This window comes from Aspergillus fijiensis, assembly GCF_003184825.1.
Source record: "Aspergillus fijiensis CBS 313.89 unplaced genomic scaffold BO72scaffold_11, whole genome shotgun sequence".
NCBI lineage: Eukaryota > Fungi > Ascomycota > Eurotiomycetes > Eurotiales > Aspergillaceae > Aspergillus > Aspergillus fijiensis.
This window is the reverse complement of record NW_024468987.1, coordinates 561,363-577,139: the sequence shown is the minus strand read 5'-3', so window position 1 is coordinate 577,139 and position 15,777 is coordinate 561,363. Positions and strand designations below refer to the sequence as shown.

General features: G+C 52.3%; 6 protein-coding genes across 6 annotated transcripts; 4 read left to right on the top strand and 2 right to left on the bottom strand.

Moving 5' to 3' along the window:
- Positions 1-924: 924 nt before the first annotated feature.
- BO72DRAFT_424087 (protease inhibitor) lies at positions 925-2,692 on the top strand. Its single transcript, XM_040942863.1, has 2 exons — positions 925-1,284; positions 1,334-2,692. The coding sequence occupies exons 1-2, from the start codon at positions 1,249-1,251 to the stop codon at positions 2,534-2,536; spliced, it is 1,239 nt and encodes a 412-aa protein (XP_040804018.1). The 5' UTR covers positions 925-1,248; the 3' UTR covers positions 2,537-2,692.
- A 138-nt stretch (positions 2,693-2,830) lies between these two features.
- Positions 2,831-4,594, bottom strand: BO72DRAFT_445811 (Gfo/Idh/MocA family protein). Its single transcript, XM_040944145.1, has 6 exons — positions 4,477-4,594; positions 4,396-4,421; positions 4,179-4,348; positions 3,804-4,108; positions 3,256-3,713; positions 2,831-3,186 (listed from the first exon to the last, which is right to left on the bottom strand). Exons 1-6 carry the CDS (start codon positions 4,505-4,507, stop codon positions 3,121-3,123), a joined length of 1,056 nt encoding a protein of 351 aa, XP_040804017.1. The 5' UTR covers positions 4,508-4,594; the 3' UTR covers positions 2,831-3,120.
- Positions 4,595-4,832: 238 nt separating this feature from the next.
- On the top strand, positions 4,833-6,302 carry BO72DRAFT_445810 (substrate-binding domain of hmg-CoA reductase). The gene has a single exon (XM_040944144.1). The coding sequence runs from the start codon at positions 5,143-5,145 to the stop codon at positions 6,286-6,288; it is 1,146 nt and encodes a 381-aa protein (XP_040804016.1). The 5' UTR covers positions 4,833-5,142; the 3' UTR covers positions 6,289-6,302.
- Positions 6,303-6,684: 382 nt separating this feature from the next.
- On the bottom strand, positions 6,685-7,750 carry BO72DRAFT_493834 (uncharacterized protein; the record flags this gene model as incomplete). The annotated part of the gene is made up of 3 exons (XM_040948416.1): positions 6,685-7,211; positions 7,306-7,673; positions 7,731-7,750. The coding sequence occupies 3 exons, from the start codon at positions 7,748-7,750 to the stop codon at positions 6,685-6,687; spliced, it is 915 nt and encodes a 304-aa protein (XP_040804015.1).
- Positions 7,751-11,291: 3,541 nt separating this feature from the next.
- On the top strand, positions 11,292-13,178 carry BO72DRAFT_26278 (uncharacterized protein). The gene has a single exon (XM_040940137.1). The coding sequence runs from the start codon at positions 11,557-11,559 to the stop codon at positions 12,784-12,786; it is 1,230 nt and encodes a 409-aa protein (XP_040804014.1). The 5' UTR covers positions 11,292-11,556; the 3' UTR covers positions 12,787-13,178.
- Positions 13,179-13,397: 219 nt separating this feature from the next.
- Positions 13,398-15,675, top strand: BO72DRAFT_445806 (putative amino acid transporter). The gene has a single exon (XM_040944143.1). The coding sequence runs from the start codon at positions 13,518-13,520 to the stop codon at positions 15,258-15,260; it is 1,743 nt and encodes a 580-aa protein (XP_040804013.1). The 5' UTR covers positions 13,398-13,517; the 3' UTR covers positions 15,261-15,675.
- Positions 15,676-15,777: the final 102 nt, after the last annotated feature.

Here is a 15,777-nt window from a genome sequence, read left to right as displayed (position 1 = left end):
ATATTTGCTAATGTGGGTGCGACTAGCTCATATATTCCCTACCAGGTCGTTCCTAGCTATACTGAATATTGTCGATCGCATCGTGTACCTAATTCCACCCGGCTCATTGCATTGCTTCTGCATCCTGCGCCCTCTCACTTACCAATTAACCTCAAAAACCATTCAGCTCTTTCATCGAAATTTCCAGAGAAACTGGAAAAAATGATTCGCCTCCTGTCACCCCGAAGTCACCCCTGCCACCATCGCTGCAGTCACAGCCATCCTTCATAATTACATCGCCATCGGCGTCCTTCAAGACAACTTCCAAAAATACTGCAGATGACCTTTGATGATGTCCATCTGCATCACCGCCCTCCGCAGTACCACTATTAGAATGGAATTTGGAAGGAAAACCAAAGAAGATTGTTATGGAACTGTCATTCATACCCGGCTCTCTGCGCCCTGAGGCCTCTCCGCAGCCGCACCACTTCCATGATCCTCATTCTGCTGCCCATGCCCCGCATCCGAGTCTACACCTCCATCCGTACGTGTAAGGAACCACACCCTTACAGAAAACATCCCTAAAAGATCCACAACTAACATACGGAGAAATAGAAGTCACGACTTCATATTATATCTCCGCGAGTCCCACTCTCGCATGAGTCATTTTGCGGGGTTAGGCACCTGGCACCTGTTTACATGTCTGCCCGAATGCAGACCTAGCATGTATTCCTCCAATCAGCTTTAGTCATACTGTCTCTATAACCTACCAAGTAGTTAGCCGCAGTTCAGACCCTGTCGCTCCTTATCAGTTTGTCCGCGTGATCCCTTGATCGCGGGGCTGTGAGCACATGGATCTGATGGTATTAGCATAGTCAAACCCACTACAAGAAAGATCATCTTACTAGACACATATAGGCCAAATCTAATTGATCTAACGCTTTATAATCTTCGCTTGGGTGCTTTGGAAGATCCATTGATGACGCTTTCAAAACTTTCCACTCCGCCAGCCACGGAAAAAGGTCAATTCAGGTGTGGACTAAAGAACAATTGAGCGCCTGACAATACTTCTTAACTGATGAGCCGCGGTATAGCATCTAATGCGCTGATACTCTACGCGGCTATTGCTTATACAAGTGTTCGTACACGTCTCTCATCTCGACCAGGGTCATTTGACCCCTCATTACACCACAACGAGGAGAGAATCAATCTTCAGCAGAGGCTCCCTTCGATAATTTTGTTACTGAACCCAGCGGTGATATTTACAAGATGGCACTAGTCATTCCCGTCGAGATCTGCGACATGGTATGACCCCCGTGCGCGACACCAGGCTATATGTTAACTCGGTCCTGAGATCGTTGATCACGTAGCAACACTGGTAGATGAACAAGACTACTCGTTTCGCGATCTCTTTCCTCATGCGCTAGAGCGAGAGACTCGCTCGTGCCTTATAAGCTTACGCTTGGTTAGCCGGAATTTCTGTGCCTCCGCGTCGCGTCATATGTTCAAACACATCATCGCTTCACTTAGCTCCTCAAGGGGCAACCGAAACCTTCTACAAAGAGTTGCCGAAATCTCAGAAAGCAAATATGCTGCAGATGTCCACCTTCTAGAGGTTGGGCGCGACCGATGGGGCTCCAATTCCTGCTCGTCACTCGGTCACGATATCCAGGATCTTGCCGGATTGCTCTCGCCTTGTCTTGCCCGACTAGCTAATTTGCGCGTTTTAAAATTCAGAGCTTCATGCCAGTTATCGACACGCGACCACGAAGAGCCTGCTATCACACGTGATCACGAAAGAACTGCCATTGAAGCCGTTGTTGCTGCCCTGCGATATGTGAATTTACCCTGTTTGGAAGGGCTGGAGCTATTCTTTCCCCTAGCCCATGATTTTGGGGACTTTTTCCCCATCCATTCTACTCCATTGCACATACCCATGAAGGATCTACTGCACGGCCTGAAATTTCTGGCTTTGCATCTTACTGCGTATACCAAGGAGTTGGGTCAGCGATACTGGAAAACCGATGTACTCCCCACGCACGCCGCCTTGCCGAATGACTTACACGCAGCCCATCTCCTTAGACTAGTGGAGCTGGCTCCTAACTTACAAGCTCTCTCCATCTCCAGTACAGACATTCTCCCATTCTACGCTATTCACTTCAGCCCGGCGCTTCATCTCACCTCTCTATGCCTCAGTCGAGTCCTCATCACGTTCGACCACTTCCGCGCACTTATAGAACAATGCAAAGATAATCTCAAGCACATCGAGTTATCTTTGGTACAACTGCATTCCGGGACCTGGCACGCGGTCCTTACGCAGTTTCGCCAATTACCGCATCTTATAGACTTTTCAATCAACTCGTGCGGGTACCCAGCTACTGGTCCAAATGCACATCTGGCTGATATGCCTCCCGAGCCGGATGCCCCCGAACCACTTGAGACGATGAATTCCGCAGACTATGACGGACTTGGGGAGCTCAAGGAATTTGTCAATACGAACCGAACCGCTTTGGGGCTTGATCCGTTCGATCGTACTGATCTTCGCTGGTCTAGGTAGGGGGCTCTTGCGCGCTGGGATGTTTATAGGCAGACGGCGGAGTAGGTTTTCTGCCACGATGGATGTTTTTGGAACAAGGAGTATGTTTGGTTATACTTGGGTCGGACACGAGGTCGCTTGTATTACAACCGTCTTTGGCGATTTATATCTATAACTAGGCTCCTTATTTTGGATTCAGATGCCCTATCCTATCGTGTAGAAGCCGAATGCAGCGGGACTATTTCCTATTCTTTGACGGGTCGAATCTGTGAAGAATTGGTTATCTAGCGAGGAAACTCATCGTATCCAAGTGATCGACAATTGTATGCATTATAAGCTCAGCAGCCGGAAGCATGGCGCGTGCTTGAGTGGGCCAGCTGGGGCCATCAGATATGCATTTTGTTGATGCTTCATGTACGGTAAGTAACTTGTGTGAGATGTGCCGGAAGAACATTGTGCCTTGCTTCATGATAACAGACTCTCGTTATACTACTGATTGTCAACGGACTGGTGCTGTCAGTATAAGGTCGGGAAACAACTCTGACTTAGTCTGAGATGAGAGTAGCAGTTGTGCAAAGCGCTGTACCCGGTCAAGATCTCATAGATCAGCACTGATACTTTGTGACCTGCGGTGCCCCATTCTCCTTGCCACTCTTCAGAATCAACTCGATCTACATCCAGTCAGTCAGTCAACTATCATCAAACCACCTGTTTATCGCATCAAGAGAACGAGAACATACCACTTCCAGATCCGCCAACGCCTCCTCCGGCCGCTGCTCAGCCTTCATCTCCCCAGAGATCAACGCCTCCCCCCACGCCCTGATCTCGTTACCAACCGCCAATTTGTCCACCGGCAACGTCTGCCTCTCGTCCTCCTCCCCCTCCACATGCACCGCCACCTCATCATCAGTAACCCGCACATGGCCCTTCTCCCCGACCACCGTCCATCCACTCTCCTCCAAGCTCGAACACCCGGACAGCTGGAACGTCCCCTGCGCCCCAGACTCCGTGCGCAGCACCGCATCCACCGTATCCACCGGCGGCAACGCGTCCGCAAAGCTACCCACGAACGCACTCACGTGCGTGATCCGCTCCCTCGGTCTGCCGCCCAGGAGATACCGCATCGCAGCGACATGGTGCACCCCGATATCCAGGACGGCTCCGCCTTGGTGCTTGGGCTGTTGGCGCCAGGCGAGTGCTATTCAAGCCCAGAACATGAGCACTCATCATCCCAGACACCAAGCATAGTTCAAGCAACGGAAAATCTGACGAACAAGGAGAAACTTACCGAAGAAAGGCCAGAAAACAAACTTCCCCGGCCGACAATCGAAGTACACCTGCGTCCGAAACTGGCGGATGCGACCGAGCCGGGCCAGCTGGGCGCGACCCTGGCGGAGACTGTCGAAGTGGCGGTAGTTCTCGGCGACGGACCACGTTGGAGCAGCAGACCCCTGGGGCAGGATGGTGGAGCGGTACCAGTCCAGCAGGGCGGTGGCTTCGGCCAGGTCCTTGGCGATGGGTTTCTCGGAGAAGACGTGTTTTCCGGCGCTGAGGGCGGCGCGGACGTATGCGGCTTGGTTGGTTATAGGGAGGCTTTAGAAACTCAGGAGTTAGTTGGGTCTGTGGTGTTGGAGGTGCATTGTTGGGAGGGAAGTTGACGCACGCGATGATCACGGCTTGGATGTCACCCCGCGCGAGAAGCTGGTCGAGGCCCTGGGGCGCGTCGTCGGCGTAGCGGTCGATCTGCTGGTCAGGGGCGATGCTGGAAGCTGATTTCAGGGAGCGGGAATAGACGGCTTTCAGTTCGAGGTCGGGGGAGGCTTGGACTCCTGGCTGCGAGGGTGAGTTTCTTGTTGCCTTGGTCGGTGGGGCCTGCGTACCAGATGGTAGTCCTTGACGAAGAGCCCTAGTGGGGTGTGTTAGGGCTGTGAGGTTCGGTCGTGGACTTCCAAGGTGTTTACCTGCTCCGATGAATGCAATTCCGATGGTCATGTTGCGGGATTTGGTTTGGTGGTAAGAGTGAAGAGAAAAGGAGGCAACAGAGTCCGAGGTCGAAGGCTTATATGAACTTGATCTAAGAGGAAATATGGTCGCACCCGACCACTCATTATTAATAAGTGACCGGTCGAAATGCTTGATCGGCCGGTCTTTGCTCCGCTTGGTTGTGACATCGTAGGCATCATGCATGGATGATCTGCACGATGGCGTCAGATCCGATTTAGCGCAGGCCTGCCTGCAGCCTCAGGCATCAGTGTCAGTTTACACATATACACATACGTATGACAGATCAGTAAGAATGCAGAGACATGATGATCTTCGATGGCATTGTATTCCAGCCGTGGGACTCGGTTGACTATATCCCAATAAAGCAACTGACATTCAGGCTTTGCTGCTAATCCTCACCTTTACCAAGATTCGGCCAGAAGTCGCCCCCGGTTTCAGGGTCTATCATTGTCTCAAGCTCCGAATTCATGACCAACAGACGCAAAGCTTGAAGCTGGCGTGCAGAAGCCTGCTGTTCCCGGTTCTGGGAAAGCTTATCCTCGATCCACGTCCCCGACCAGAAGTATAAAGAGACAATGAAGCATCGACTCATACCAAGCACATATTCGGAAGCACCGGCCACCATGGCTCCACCTTCTAAACGAATGTCCGAGACGATCCATCCCTACCTCGAAGATGTCAAACATATCACCGACCACGACGCCAAACCCTCGCAGATTCAGATCGAGAACTTTATCGGCTATACGCGGGTTCCGGTCGGCCTCGCGGGGCCCCTGAACATTCGCACCCCCGATGGTGAAATCTTCAAAATATGTGCGCCCATGGCCACAACAGAAGCGGCTCTGATCGCCAGTTGCAGTCGAGGCTGCAAAGCGTTGAACGCCAGTGGCGGGGTGGAGTATATTCTCGGCAGGGAAGGCATGTCGCGGGGTCCCGCGTTCCTGTTCGCGAATCCCCGAGAAGCGCAGGATTTCATCGGTATTCTCTCCTACGTGGAGAACACCCTCAGCGAAGTGGCCGAGTCGACCAGTAACCACCTGAAGCTGGTGAGTATCACGCCGCACCTGATCGGGTGCTACGCCCATGTGGTGTTCAATTACACCTGCGGAGATGCCGCGGGCCAGAACATGGTCAGCATCGCCACCCAGCGGTGCTGTGTCTGGCTGATGGAGACGTATGCGGCGCAGTACAAGATCAAGCGCTTCTACGTCGACGGGCAGATGAGCTCGGAGAAGAAGCCCTCGTGGGGCAACGTGGTAACCCCGCGCGGCGTCGAGGTCACGGCGTGGGCGTGCCTGCCGGACGAAACTTGCCAGGAGGCTCTTGGCTGCTCCGCGTCCGACCTGCATGACGTGCTGCATATGGCGCGAGACGGATGCATCCGTAATGGAATCCACGGAAGCAACCTTGACGCCGTCAACGTGTTGACCAGCGTGTTCATCGCCACCGGCCAGGACGCCGCGAGTGTCGCGGATGCCTCGTGGAGCCACGGCAGCTCGTTCTACGACCGAGCCAGGAACAGCATCACCATCAGCATGTACTTTCCCTCCATCCCCGTGGGTGTCGTCGGTGGGGGCACGGTATACGACACGCAGCGTGAAGCTCTAGAGATCATGCAGTGTGCCGGACCAGAGAAGAAGAGACAGTTCGCCGGATTTCTCGCCTGTTTCGCGTTGGGACTGGAGCTCAGCACTGCTGCGTCAGTTGTCACAGACACATTCGCGCACGCCCATCTGAAGTTGCGGAAGGGTGAGTCGGCCAAGCTGTGATATGGTGCGGAATACCTCTCTGGTTGAAGTAAAAGTCATCATGCCTCGTGAGTTAGTCGGGGGGATTGCATCGATGTGGCCATTGCTTCCCAGTATAGTGAGAAATATTTGTACATGCGAAAGAGAGAGTGCGTTTCCAAGGTGTTCATAAATGGTCAATTGTCACCGCTCATACCAATATACCCGAAGTACACCACCGGATAATCATGTCGAGAACGTTCTTAAGACAAGTCAGCGGTCAGGAACAGAACAATTCGCTGGAGCGTTTTATCTACCCAGAGATACCCAAGGAACAACAGACGGCCGGAAAAACAAGCCTCTTTTCTTCCTTTTTATTTTTGGAAATAGGTGGCCTAAAAAGATCAAATAGCATTTCAGAGCAAACGCGCTCTTCCCTTAGAATTTCCAAAATGTCTTCCAGAAATCAAGAACAAACTCTCCACCTTCTGCTAATAGCTTTTGAAAATCGGCACTAGCCCCTATCTGATCAAGCACCGAGAGGACATAGCCTACAATCAAAGCTCGCAAGGCATCACCGGGCAAAGTGTTCTGGTATAGCAGTTGAATCGGTTCCACCAAATCGATGACATTGTGTTTGCATAGGGTGAACTGCGTTAATGTGGCTGCCAGCTTATATTTAACCAACTCTTTGAGTTGGAGGACCCCATACCTGTCAGCCAAAATATAGAGCTCCACATGCCCCACAAAGACATCCGTAAAGTCTTCGCGAGGGTGCGAATTCCCCTTGGGAGCATACTTGTTTACTCTGAAGTCATCGTGCCAGTGCTGTTCCTTGAACTTGTCAAAATCAAACAGGCGACGTAGCCACCGCATTTTCTTAGGATTCTTGCGCGGTAGAATGTAACCGTCAAAGATCGCTGTGTTGGAGGCATTCACTGGTGGCTTTCGAAGATGCCCAAGATCTGATTGTCTTGTAGTCAGCTTCTCGTCGTTCCTGAGCCTATCAGACTTCTCGTGATGGAGCAAATGGAGAAAAACCACTGGGCAATTACACACCATAAGTGGGTTCTGGTGAATCAAGCGGTGTTGGAGACGCAGCTGGGGCCTCAGGCTCGGCTGGCACATCGAAGAGCTCTTCAACCGGTTCTGGAGACTTCGATACTGGAACGCTCAGAGGTTTTACCTCTCTGTACGAGCACGGCGGTGGGGTATAGTCGCGTACATACGCATATTCGCATAGCCGCAGGAAGGTGGCTTCGTCGGTGACCTCCGACCAGTCCACCCAACGAGTTTTAGCCTCGATCATCTCGCCATTTGTCAGTTTGTCAAGTGTGGATGATAAGCTGGCCAGAGCCTGGGCATGAACCGTGATTTCCTTCTTTGCTTTGCCAACGATGAAGGTAAAGAGTGGGGATGAGATTATTCTGCTATTCGTGAGCTGGGCGTGGTTGATTCCAGAACTTTCATTATCGGGTACTTACTCGCCGAACTCGGTGTCCATCGTTAGAACTTATACTGACAAAACGATGAGTCTGTTGGAGAGTAGGATGAAGACGTCGCTCGGAGGTGTTGAAGGATGAGTATAGCTGGGTATGTAATTCTCCAACACGGGTGAGCGGTCTTTTTATCGAGAGTGACTGGCTGCCACGTCACTACAGGGATGCAGGGGTGTAAGCTGGCTTCAAGGCTCTTGAGAGCGAATCGCCGAGAACTGGAAGCCAACATACGCGCCGCTAACCCATGTCCGTCGATTGGATGAGAAGACATGAGGACTTTTGTTTTCCTCCAAGAAAAAGGATGTTAGACGTCGAGATGCTACTTAGTCTCTCATCGAGGCGTCATTTGAGCGAGACTACGAAGTGGTAGGGAAGAGTTCAAGTAAATACCATGAGGCGGGCTTAGTCTAGCATGAAAGCTAGTCCGTCATTGTTTGTCATTAGCGACCATGTCTAAGTAGCACACTGTTTTATAGAAAAGAAAGCATCGGGAGAGAAAGCAAGACGGCAAGCCAGGATAAAAGAAAGTAAAAGAAGTTTCATTTCACTGAGCATGCTAAAATATCTTAGATTAATTCATGGATTGAGAAAAGCGAAACCATCTTGAGATGCATTAAGCGCCGGGTTAGCGACAACCCCGCCTGGCTATTCAGAGTACATGTACTCACCATGATTTTCAAGTGAGGTTCAAATACCATAGAGTGTGGCAGAAGTCTCCCAAATAGTAAGTGTTTGATTTGTCTGGTAGAATAAGTCAGGGTAACCGGTCCCAACCTCTACAACCCATTTCTGTTGAATTCTGAACATTTTTTGAGATTTACTGCCAGTTTCGACTTGTGCGGGCAGGGAGGTAGAATGATTAACTAAGATACATGACTGGTGACTTGATGCCTCTCTTTCTGAAAATCTGTACCTAGTAGTTCTCTCAACAGAGCACGCAAGTCAAAAGCTCGATAGCGGGACTACTGATATTTCTTTCGGTATGGATTGCTGGAGACTACTCCTTGATACAGATCTCACTCAAGCTCCACTGGACGACCAAGAATCAAGTTCATCAAGATAAATCTCTGGGACCGAGTAAGTGAATTACATTATTGTCAGTGGCCCATGATACTCAAATATAAGAACAGTTCTTGGAATGGTCTGATTGCCTATCTTTCAATTTTTCTCGAGAGAGGGTGTCCTCGTGTAAAAAAAGTATGACTGGCTAAACTTGAACAGGGATACAATGGTAGTATACAATAGATCTCAGCGTGACTACTACCACTGGCCAGATTTGACCTCATTGATCATAAATGTAAAGACAGCCCGATTCTTTGAGTTCCTGTTGGTAACGCATTTGTTACCCGTGGACCCCGTGGACCCCGTAAGCCCTTGACCCCGGTCCTCGAGATGGGATCATCTTCAGCAGAGCCATGGGATATCCTTTTGACTGTGAATCATTACAGGGGATGAAGCAATTCGCCTGAAGGTTGCAACTTGAGGGCACGGCCACTAGTTAGTTGATTCAAAGAAATCCTACTCATTTTCAAGACCAAGAGTGTTCATTATTGCTATTGTGCAGGGTTTGGCTGTCAACAAAGAAGAAGACAAAAGGACTAAGCAAGGTATGGTATCGCTGCCCTTTCACTCAAGGCACTGTTCCCACCAGCAATACCACCTAGGTATGTCAATGGTGCAACTAACACAACATATCTACAGCGGAGAAAAGCTGATCTTGCAGCAATGGAATGGTAGCAGAGCTTGAAGTGCCGCCTCGACAATTCTGGAATCGGCTTACGGGACCTGATGTTGTACTCAACGGTTCGGGTAAGTAGCAGTGATCTGCACACTAGTTTAAATCCTGGGTCGGGAGACATAGAGCATTTTCAAGTTCGTTGGACTAGCATAAGCTAGCCTAGCATTGAGAATCCGAGAGAGATTAGCGAAGGGAACTATAGAGTACACGAATCCTGTCCATCGAGCGGCTTTGGTTCGAAGTTAGGGCGGCATGAGTGACGCAGGTCGACCAACGGATTCAAGCGGTGGTATAACAAGAGCTACCTGCTTTTTGTCAAGACTTTTAGACCAATTATATAGTGTAAAGCGCTATTATCAAGTCTGGATACATCCCACCCTCATTAGGCTTTTTCAGAGAAGCTGAGAGGCCCTCGGAGCCGAGTCGGTGACGGAGCTCCAAGATATGAATCCGGTTATCTAACCCGCCTAATACATAGGACATTCTAGCTAACGATCCTTGGTCATGTAGATGTTTATGCTATGCGAAAGGTGTGATCTTGCACGGACGCATGTACAAATAGGATAGCCAGTAGGCATCATGTGTTTGACCAGCAGTGGCATCATCTAGGCTCTCCGGCCTGTGCTTGAACTTTAAGTCGTATCAAGTCGTCTTATTCGTACATTCCCTTCAGCGTTTCCCCTTGACAAATCCAATTGAATTGCTTGTACGTGTGTATCTGTGGTAAGCTAGACGCAGCCATCGACAGCATCCAAGGTAGGTCAGAATTTAGAAGATAAGCTTGAACCGGCGCGCCATACTTTGGTCCGGCTAATCAGCAACCGCGCAGTTAGCTTTGGTTCGGTTGAGACTTAAAGTCATCCAAAACGCACATTTGACCGTATCTGGTCATTCCCACTTCTTGTCGACCAGCTATTTGGACAGAATAGGCCTATATGTCTAGCCATCGTCCCTGTGACTTGATTTCACGATATATGTTGCAACCTAAGGAGCATAGAAAATCGCGCGCTATGTTTAGGTGTCGCACGTTACATCGTGATTGTGAAGCGGAAAATTCTTGGCGGCCCATTCATCCATGCTATCAGGCGCGGCTACCGCGGTAACCTTGGTGCCAGAACCCGGGATATCTGTTCAGTTGACAGAGCCAGGCCGATCGATGGTTGCCGAGTACTTCATCGCTCGTATTGATATTTAAGTTTTCCAGAGCCCGGGGGCTTAAGCTAGTTTACCATTTACCTCGGCCGAACGCGGGGACTTGTAAGGATGCGGCCTTTAGAAGTGACGATGACGTCCGCCGTATTGTGGGAAACAGTAGACCGCTAAGACTTTTCCGCTTCACAAGCACTTCTAATTCGTGCAGCCTGAGCATCGCAGTCGTATCTTTCCCATGATCTCCGTAGTCCCCGGCTATCACGAGGCCGCATAAGTGTAAGTCATAGGGACGACACTTTCGCATCTAGGCCTATTGTCTTGAGATAACCGGTCAAAAACCACGGGCACGACCAAGTGTGGCCAGATAGGGTCTCGACGACCGGTGGGAGGTACATACGTATTAGTTAGAGAACTCCTCCGCCTCTTCTTCGTCTTCTTCTTTATTGTTCCCGTTGCCGTCCTCCATCCCCACTTTCCCACCTACATCGCTTTCCGTGGGGAGAGCTCGTGAACGGTTCTGGCTCTTTTTGGTGGCTTTGGTTCGTGATACATCCACCGCGACTTGTAACAAAGGAAGGACCCTTCAGTCACAAAAGTATACCACCGAAACTCATAGATCAGATGGCAAACAATGGCCACACTCGGGAAAATGACCTCTCGTGCCCATGTTCCAGGAAATCTAAAGCAACCGGCCCTTCTGGCCTCTCTCCTATGATGCGATGATATTGGCAAGAACAAGCGTCCTCGATTGGGCTTGAACGCGGTATGAGAAGTGATAAATAACCGTTCGATGTCCACCCTAAGGACTGACTCTCGAGGACAATTCATAGTTCGTCGCTCAGGCATTCAATCTGTTTTTGAAGTTGGAATTACCAAAGCTTGATATTTCGATCGCACTCCAACTATAGGGGCAATATCAAAATGAAAACGCCCTCGCTGCTCCGTCTCGGCTGGGTGTTGGTATTGGCTCTCGTCGTAGCTTGGGGGGTCTCCGCCTTTCCGGCGCCTGCCGAGACTGAGGACATAGCGCGCAGCAAGAGGCAGGAAATCCAGGCCGCGGGCGGCCAGGGGGGCGGGCAATCGGGCACAACGCTCAGCGAGACGATGACAGCCACCGGGCACCGGACCCGAACTTTCACGTGGACAATCGACAAGACGGCTAACCCAACCGTACTCGATCTGGTCCAAGGTCAGAGTGGGACCGTGGACTACACGGTGACGCTGACCAAGGACGACGGGACTGTCCGCACCTGGATCGACGGGCAGGTCTGCATCACGAACGGTGGCAGTAAGGCAACTGAGAGCCTCATGTCAACCCTTAAGGTGACGCAGCCGCCGTCCAACGATATAGTCGTACCAGATTCGAACCTTGACGTGTCGGCTAAACCTGTCCTGGCTGCCGGGGAGAGCCACTGCTACCCCTATAGCATCAACATCCCGAGCGCCAACAGCGGCACCTACAAGGTGACGGCTGATACGACGATTATCAATCACTCCGGGCACTTGGGAGAACCGTTTGGGCCGAACGAGGCCGCCACCACGACGATTCCAGCGACTGAGACGCTCGTGCACAACACCGTTACGGTGTCCGACACCCTCCAGGGCTCGCTAGGGCAGTTTTCCGATGACGGAAAGGCGACGTACACCCGCACATTCACCTGTGCTAACGAGGGAGATAATCCCAACACCGCGTCCATCACCTACGACGACGGGTCGCCCGGGCCCAGTGATTCGGCAACGGTGACGGTCAAGTGCACTGGCGGCGGCGGCGGCGGCGGCTGCACGCGGACGATCGGGTACTGGAAGAATCACATTGAGGTCATCAAGGGCCCCCCGGCACTACTACCGATCTCGCTTGGTAGCCGCCAGGTGACTGAGGCAGCTGATGCCGTTGCAATCGAGGGTACCACCGGTAGCAACGGAATCGACAAGCTGTATGCGCAGTTGCTCGCCGCGAAGCTCAACATCAAAACCGGGGCGGACGGCTCCGCTGTGGCAAGTACCATCCAGGCTGCGGACACTTTCCTCACCGGTAAAACTAGCGCAGACTGGGCCGGCCTCACCAATGCGCAAAAAAGCCAAGTGAACGGCTGGGCCACCACGCTGGACAATTATAACAATGGTGTCACCGGTCCGGGCCATTGCCCCTGAGACAGAACTATCACCAAGCTTTGTCTGTTGGGAAATGGTTGAGAATGATTGAACTAATGTTCTGCCGTTGAATATGAGGGAAGGGAGATATCCATTTCGGATTTGGTTATGTCACTTTTGCTTGTGTCAAAAACACAAAACAAATGGGTTCTTTCCTTTGTTAGTACGGCGACGTGTACTAAAAGCTATTGGAGTGTTGTGGTTCCTTAGCTGAGATTAATGTATTGACTTGTTAACATATGCCAATACGTGTTGGAGGTGGATGATGGATGAATTCATCGGATTCATCTGAAACAACAACATGATGTATTACCAGCTCTATTGTGAAAGTAGAGGTTAGCAGTAGAGAATTAGTTTCGAAGCTCAGTGTAACCTAGTAACTTACTGTCAACTGTACGTGCGATGGTGGCTTCATGCTTCATGCAGGGAAACCCACCGAAACAAAGAGACGGGAAGGATGCCTGATCCGGCAGGTGTCCGCTGAGTCAGCCGCCACCGGAGAACCTAAAGGTCACGTGTCGCATTGACTGGGGGAGTCCCTGGCCAATCACACCGTCCCAAGGGCATCCCGTGGCTTCTCTTCCCTCAGTTCGCAATGCGCCCCATCAACAGCGTCATCACCATTACATGATGGGGCTGCTGCTGCTGCACCCCTTCGCCCTTGACTTCTTTGGACTCTCTCTTCATCCAACAATGCTTGCTCCTTGCACTACCTTTCCATTTCACTAACAATGGCAGACTTTACCAGCTCATCCTTCCGGGATACCGTCGACCCTGATCCCAGGGAGGCGAACATCCTGTCACAACACCTCGACCCACAGTTCACCGCTTCGTTACAGGAGGAACTCGCCCCTCCCGATGCCCCCGACGAGCACAACTCCGGCGAGTCCGGCCCCGAGCCTCAGTCCTCCTTGAGACTCCAGGGCGGAGATATCCACCGGGACCTGTACCGCATCGACGCCCGCTCCAAGCAGGCCCGCCTCGACAAACGCGCCCTGACCTTCTCCCACCTCCCCCGCCAGAACGACGACGCCGTCGAGGAGAGCGTCGCGGCACTCGAACCGGGCAGCTTCCGACGCCACTTCTTGCAGAACAAGTACGGTCGGCTGGATGGACGGGGCGTGACGGCCTCCTTCCTCGACTTCTTGGACAACTACGGCAACTTCGCGGGCGAGGATTTGGTCGATACAGATGAGGAGGAATCGGCGATCGCGGAGGAAGAAGAACGGGAGGCCCATGAGCGGAGCCCGCTGCTACGGCGCCGGAAGAGCGCCCGCGTCAGTCGGCCGGGCGATGCGTCCAACGTGAAGACCTTCTTCACGCTGCTCAAGGCCTTCGTGGGCACGGGCATCATCTTCCTTCCCAAGGCCTTCCGCAACGGAGGGATCCTGTTCTCCTCCATCACCCTCGTCACGGTGTCACTGATCAGTACCCTGTGCTTCCATCTGTTGTTGGAGTGTCGGAGACGGTACGGGGGAGGTTACGGTGACATTGGAGAACACATCGCCGGCCCGCGCGCGCGGTCGCTGATTCTGTCGTCGATCGCCATCTCGCAGTTCGGGTTCGTGTGCGCGTGCATCATCTTTACGGCGGAGAATGTCCACTCGTTCATGACGGCAGTGAGCTCCGCGCCGCCCGAGGCGCTGACCACAGGGGCTCTGATCGGGCTGCAGCTGGTGGTGCTGGTCCCGATGGCGTTGATCCGGAACATCTCCAAACTGGGGCCCGTGGCGCTACTGGCGGACGTGTTCATCCTGATGGGACTCAGCTACATCTACTGCTACGACATCGCGAGCCTGGCCTCGCGCGGGCTGGCGTCGACGGTGGAGCTGTTCAACCGACAGTCGTTCACGCTGACCATCGGGTCGTGCATCTTCACCTTCGAAGGCATCGGGCTGATCCTGCCGATCCAGTCGTCCATGAAACACCCGGAGCACTTTGACCGGCTTCTCTACCTCGTGATGGGGATCATCACCGTCCTCTTCACGGCGGTCGGGGCGCTCTCGTACGCGACCTTCGGCGCGGACACCAAGACGGAGATTATCAGCAACTTCCCGCAGGGCGACCGGTTCGTCAACGCGCTGCAGCTGATCTACTCGCTGGCCATCCTGATCAGCACGCCGATCCAGCTGTTCCCGGCCGTGCGCATCCTGGAGGGCAAGCTGTTCGGGCAGGGGTCGGGCAAGCGGGACCCGATGATCAAGTGGAAAAAGAACGTGTTCCGGACGGTGGCGGTGCTGGGCTGTGGGGTGTTGTCCGCCGTGGGCGCCGGGGATCTGGACAAGTTTGTCTCGCTGATTGGCTCGTTCGCCTGCGTGCCGCTGGTGTACATCTACCCGGCGTATCTGCACTACAAGGGGGTGGCGCAGTCGTCGTGGGTCAAGCGCGGCGACATTGCGATGGTGGTGCTAGGGTTTGGATTCATGATTTATACGACGTCTGCGACGGTGTCGGTCTGGGTGGGGAGTTCTTAGCCTTGCTTTCTGTGGTGTATTCGATGTGGTGGCCAGCATTGGGCATTATGGTGGTTGCATGTATTGCTTTAGGCCAGTTGGGGACGACCAGCGTGTGTGGACGGCTGCTGTGATGCATTATGAGTTTATGCCATGTATTTGTGCGAGTGCATGTTGTCCGGGGTTGCATGCTAATGATTCAGGGTGTTTGCGGTTGCACTAATGTGATACAGGATAGACAGGGACGTGGTGGACTGGGCGACTGGTCTACGGAAATCATCCGATAAACAGGTGGGGTGATTGTCTTTGCTTATAGTTCAATGCATTGATGTGCGTACGTAGGTTTGATTTTAGGCCTGTACCTTGTCACTGCAGTATACGGATGTACTGTCACAACGTAGACAGCAGCATGATGCAGTCAACCCTACAGCTTCCCCCCACCTACACATCAATCAAATGCCGATCTACAGCTCTTTATTGATAGTATAGTATAATATAGTTACAAACCACGCCACCCCTCACCACCCCTCACCATTCC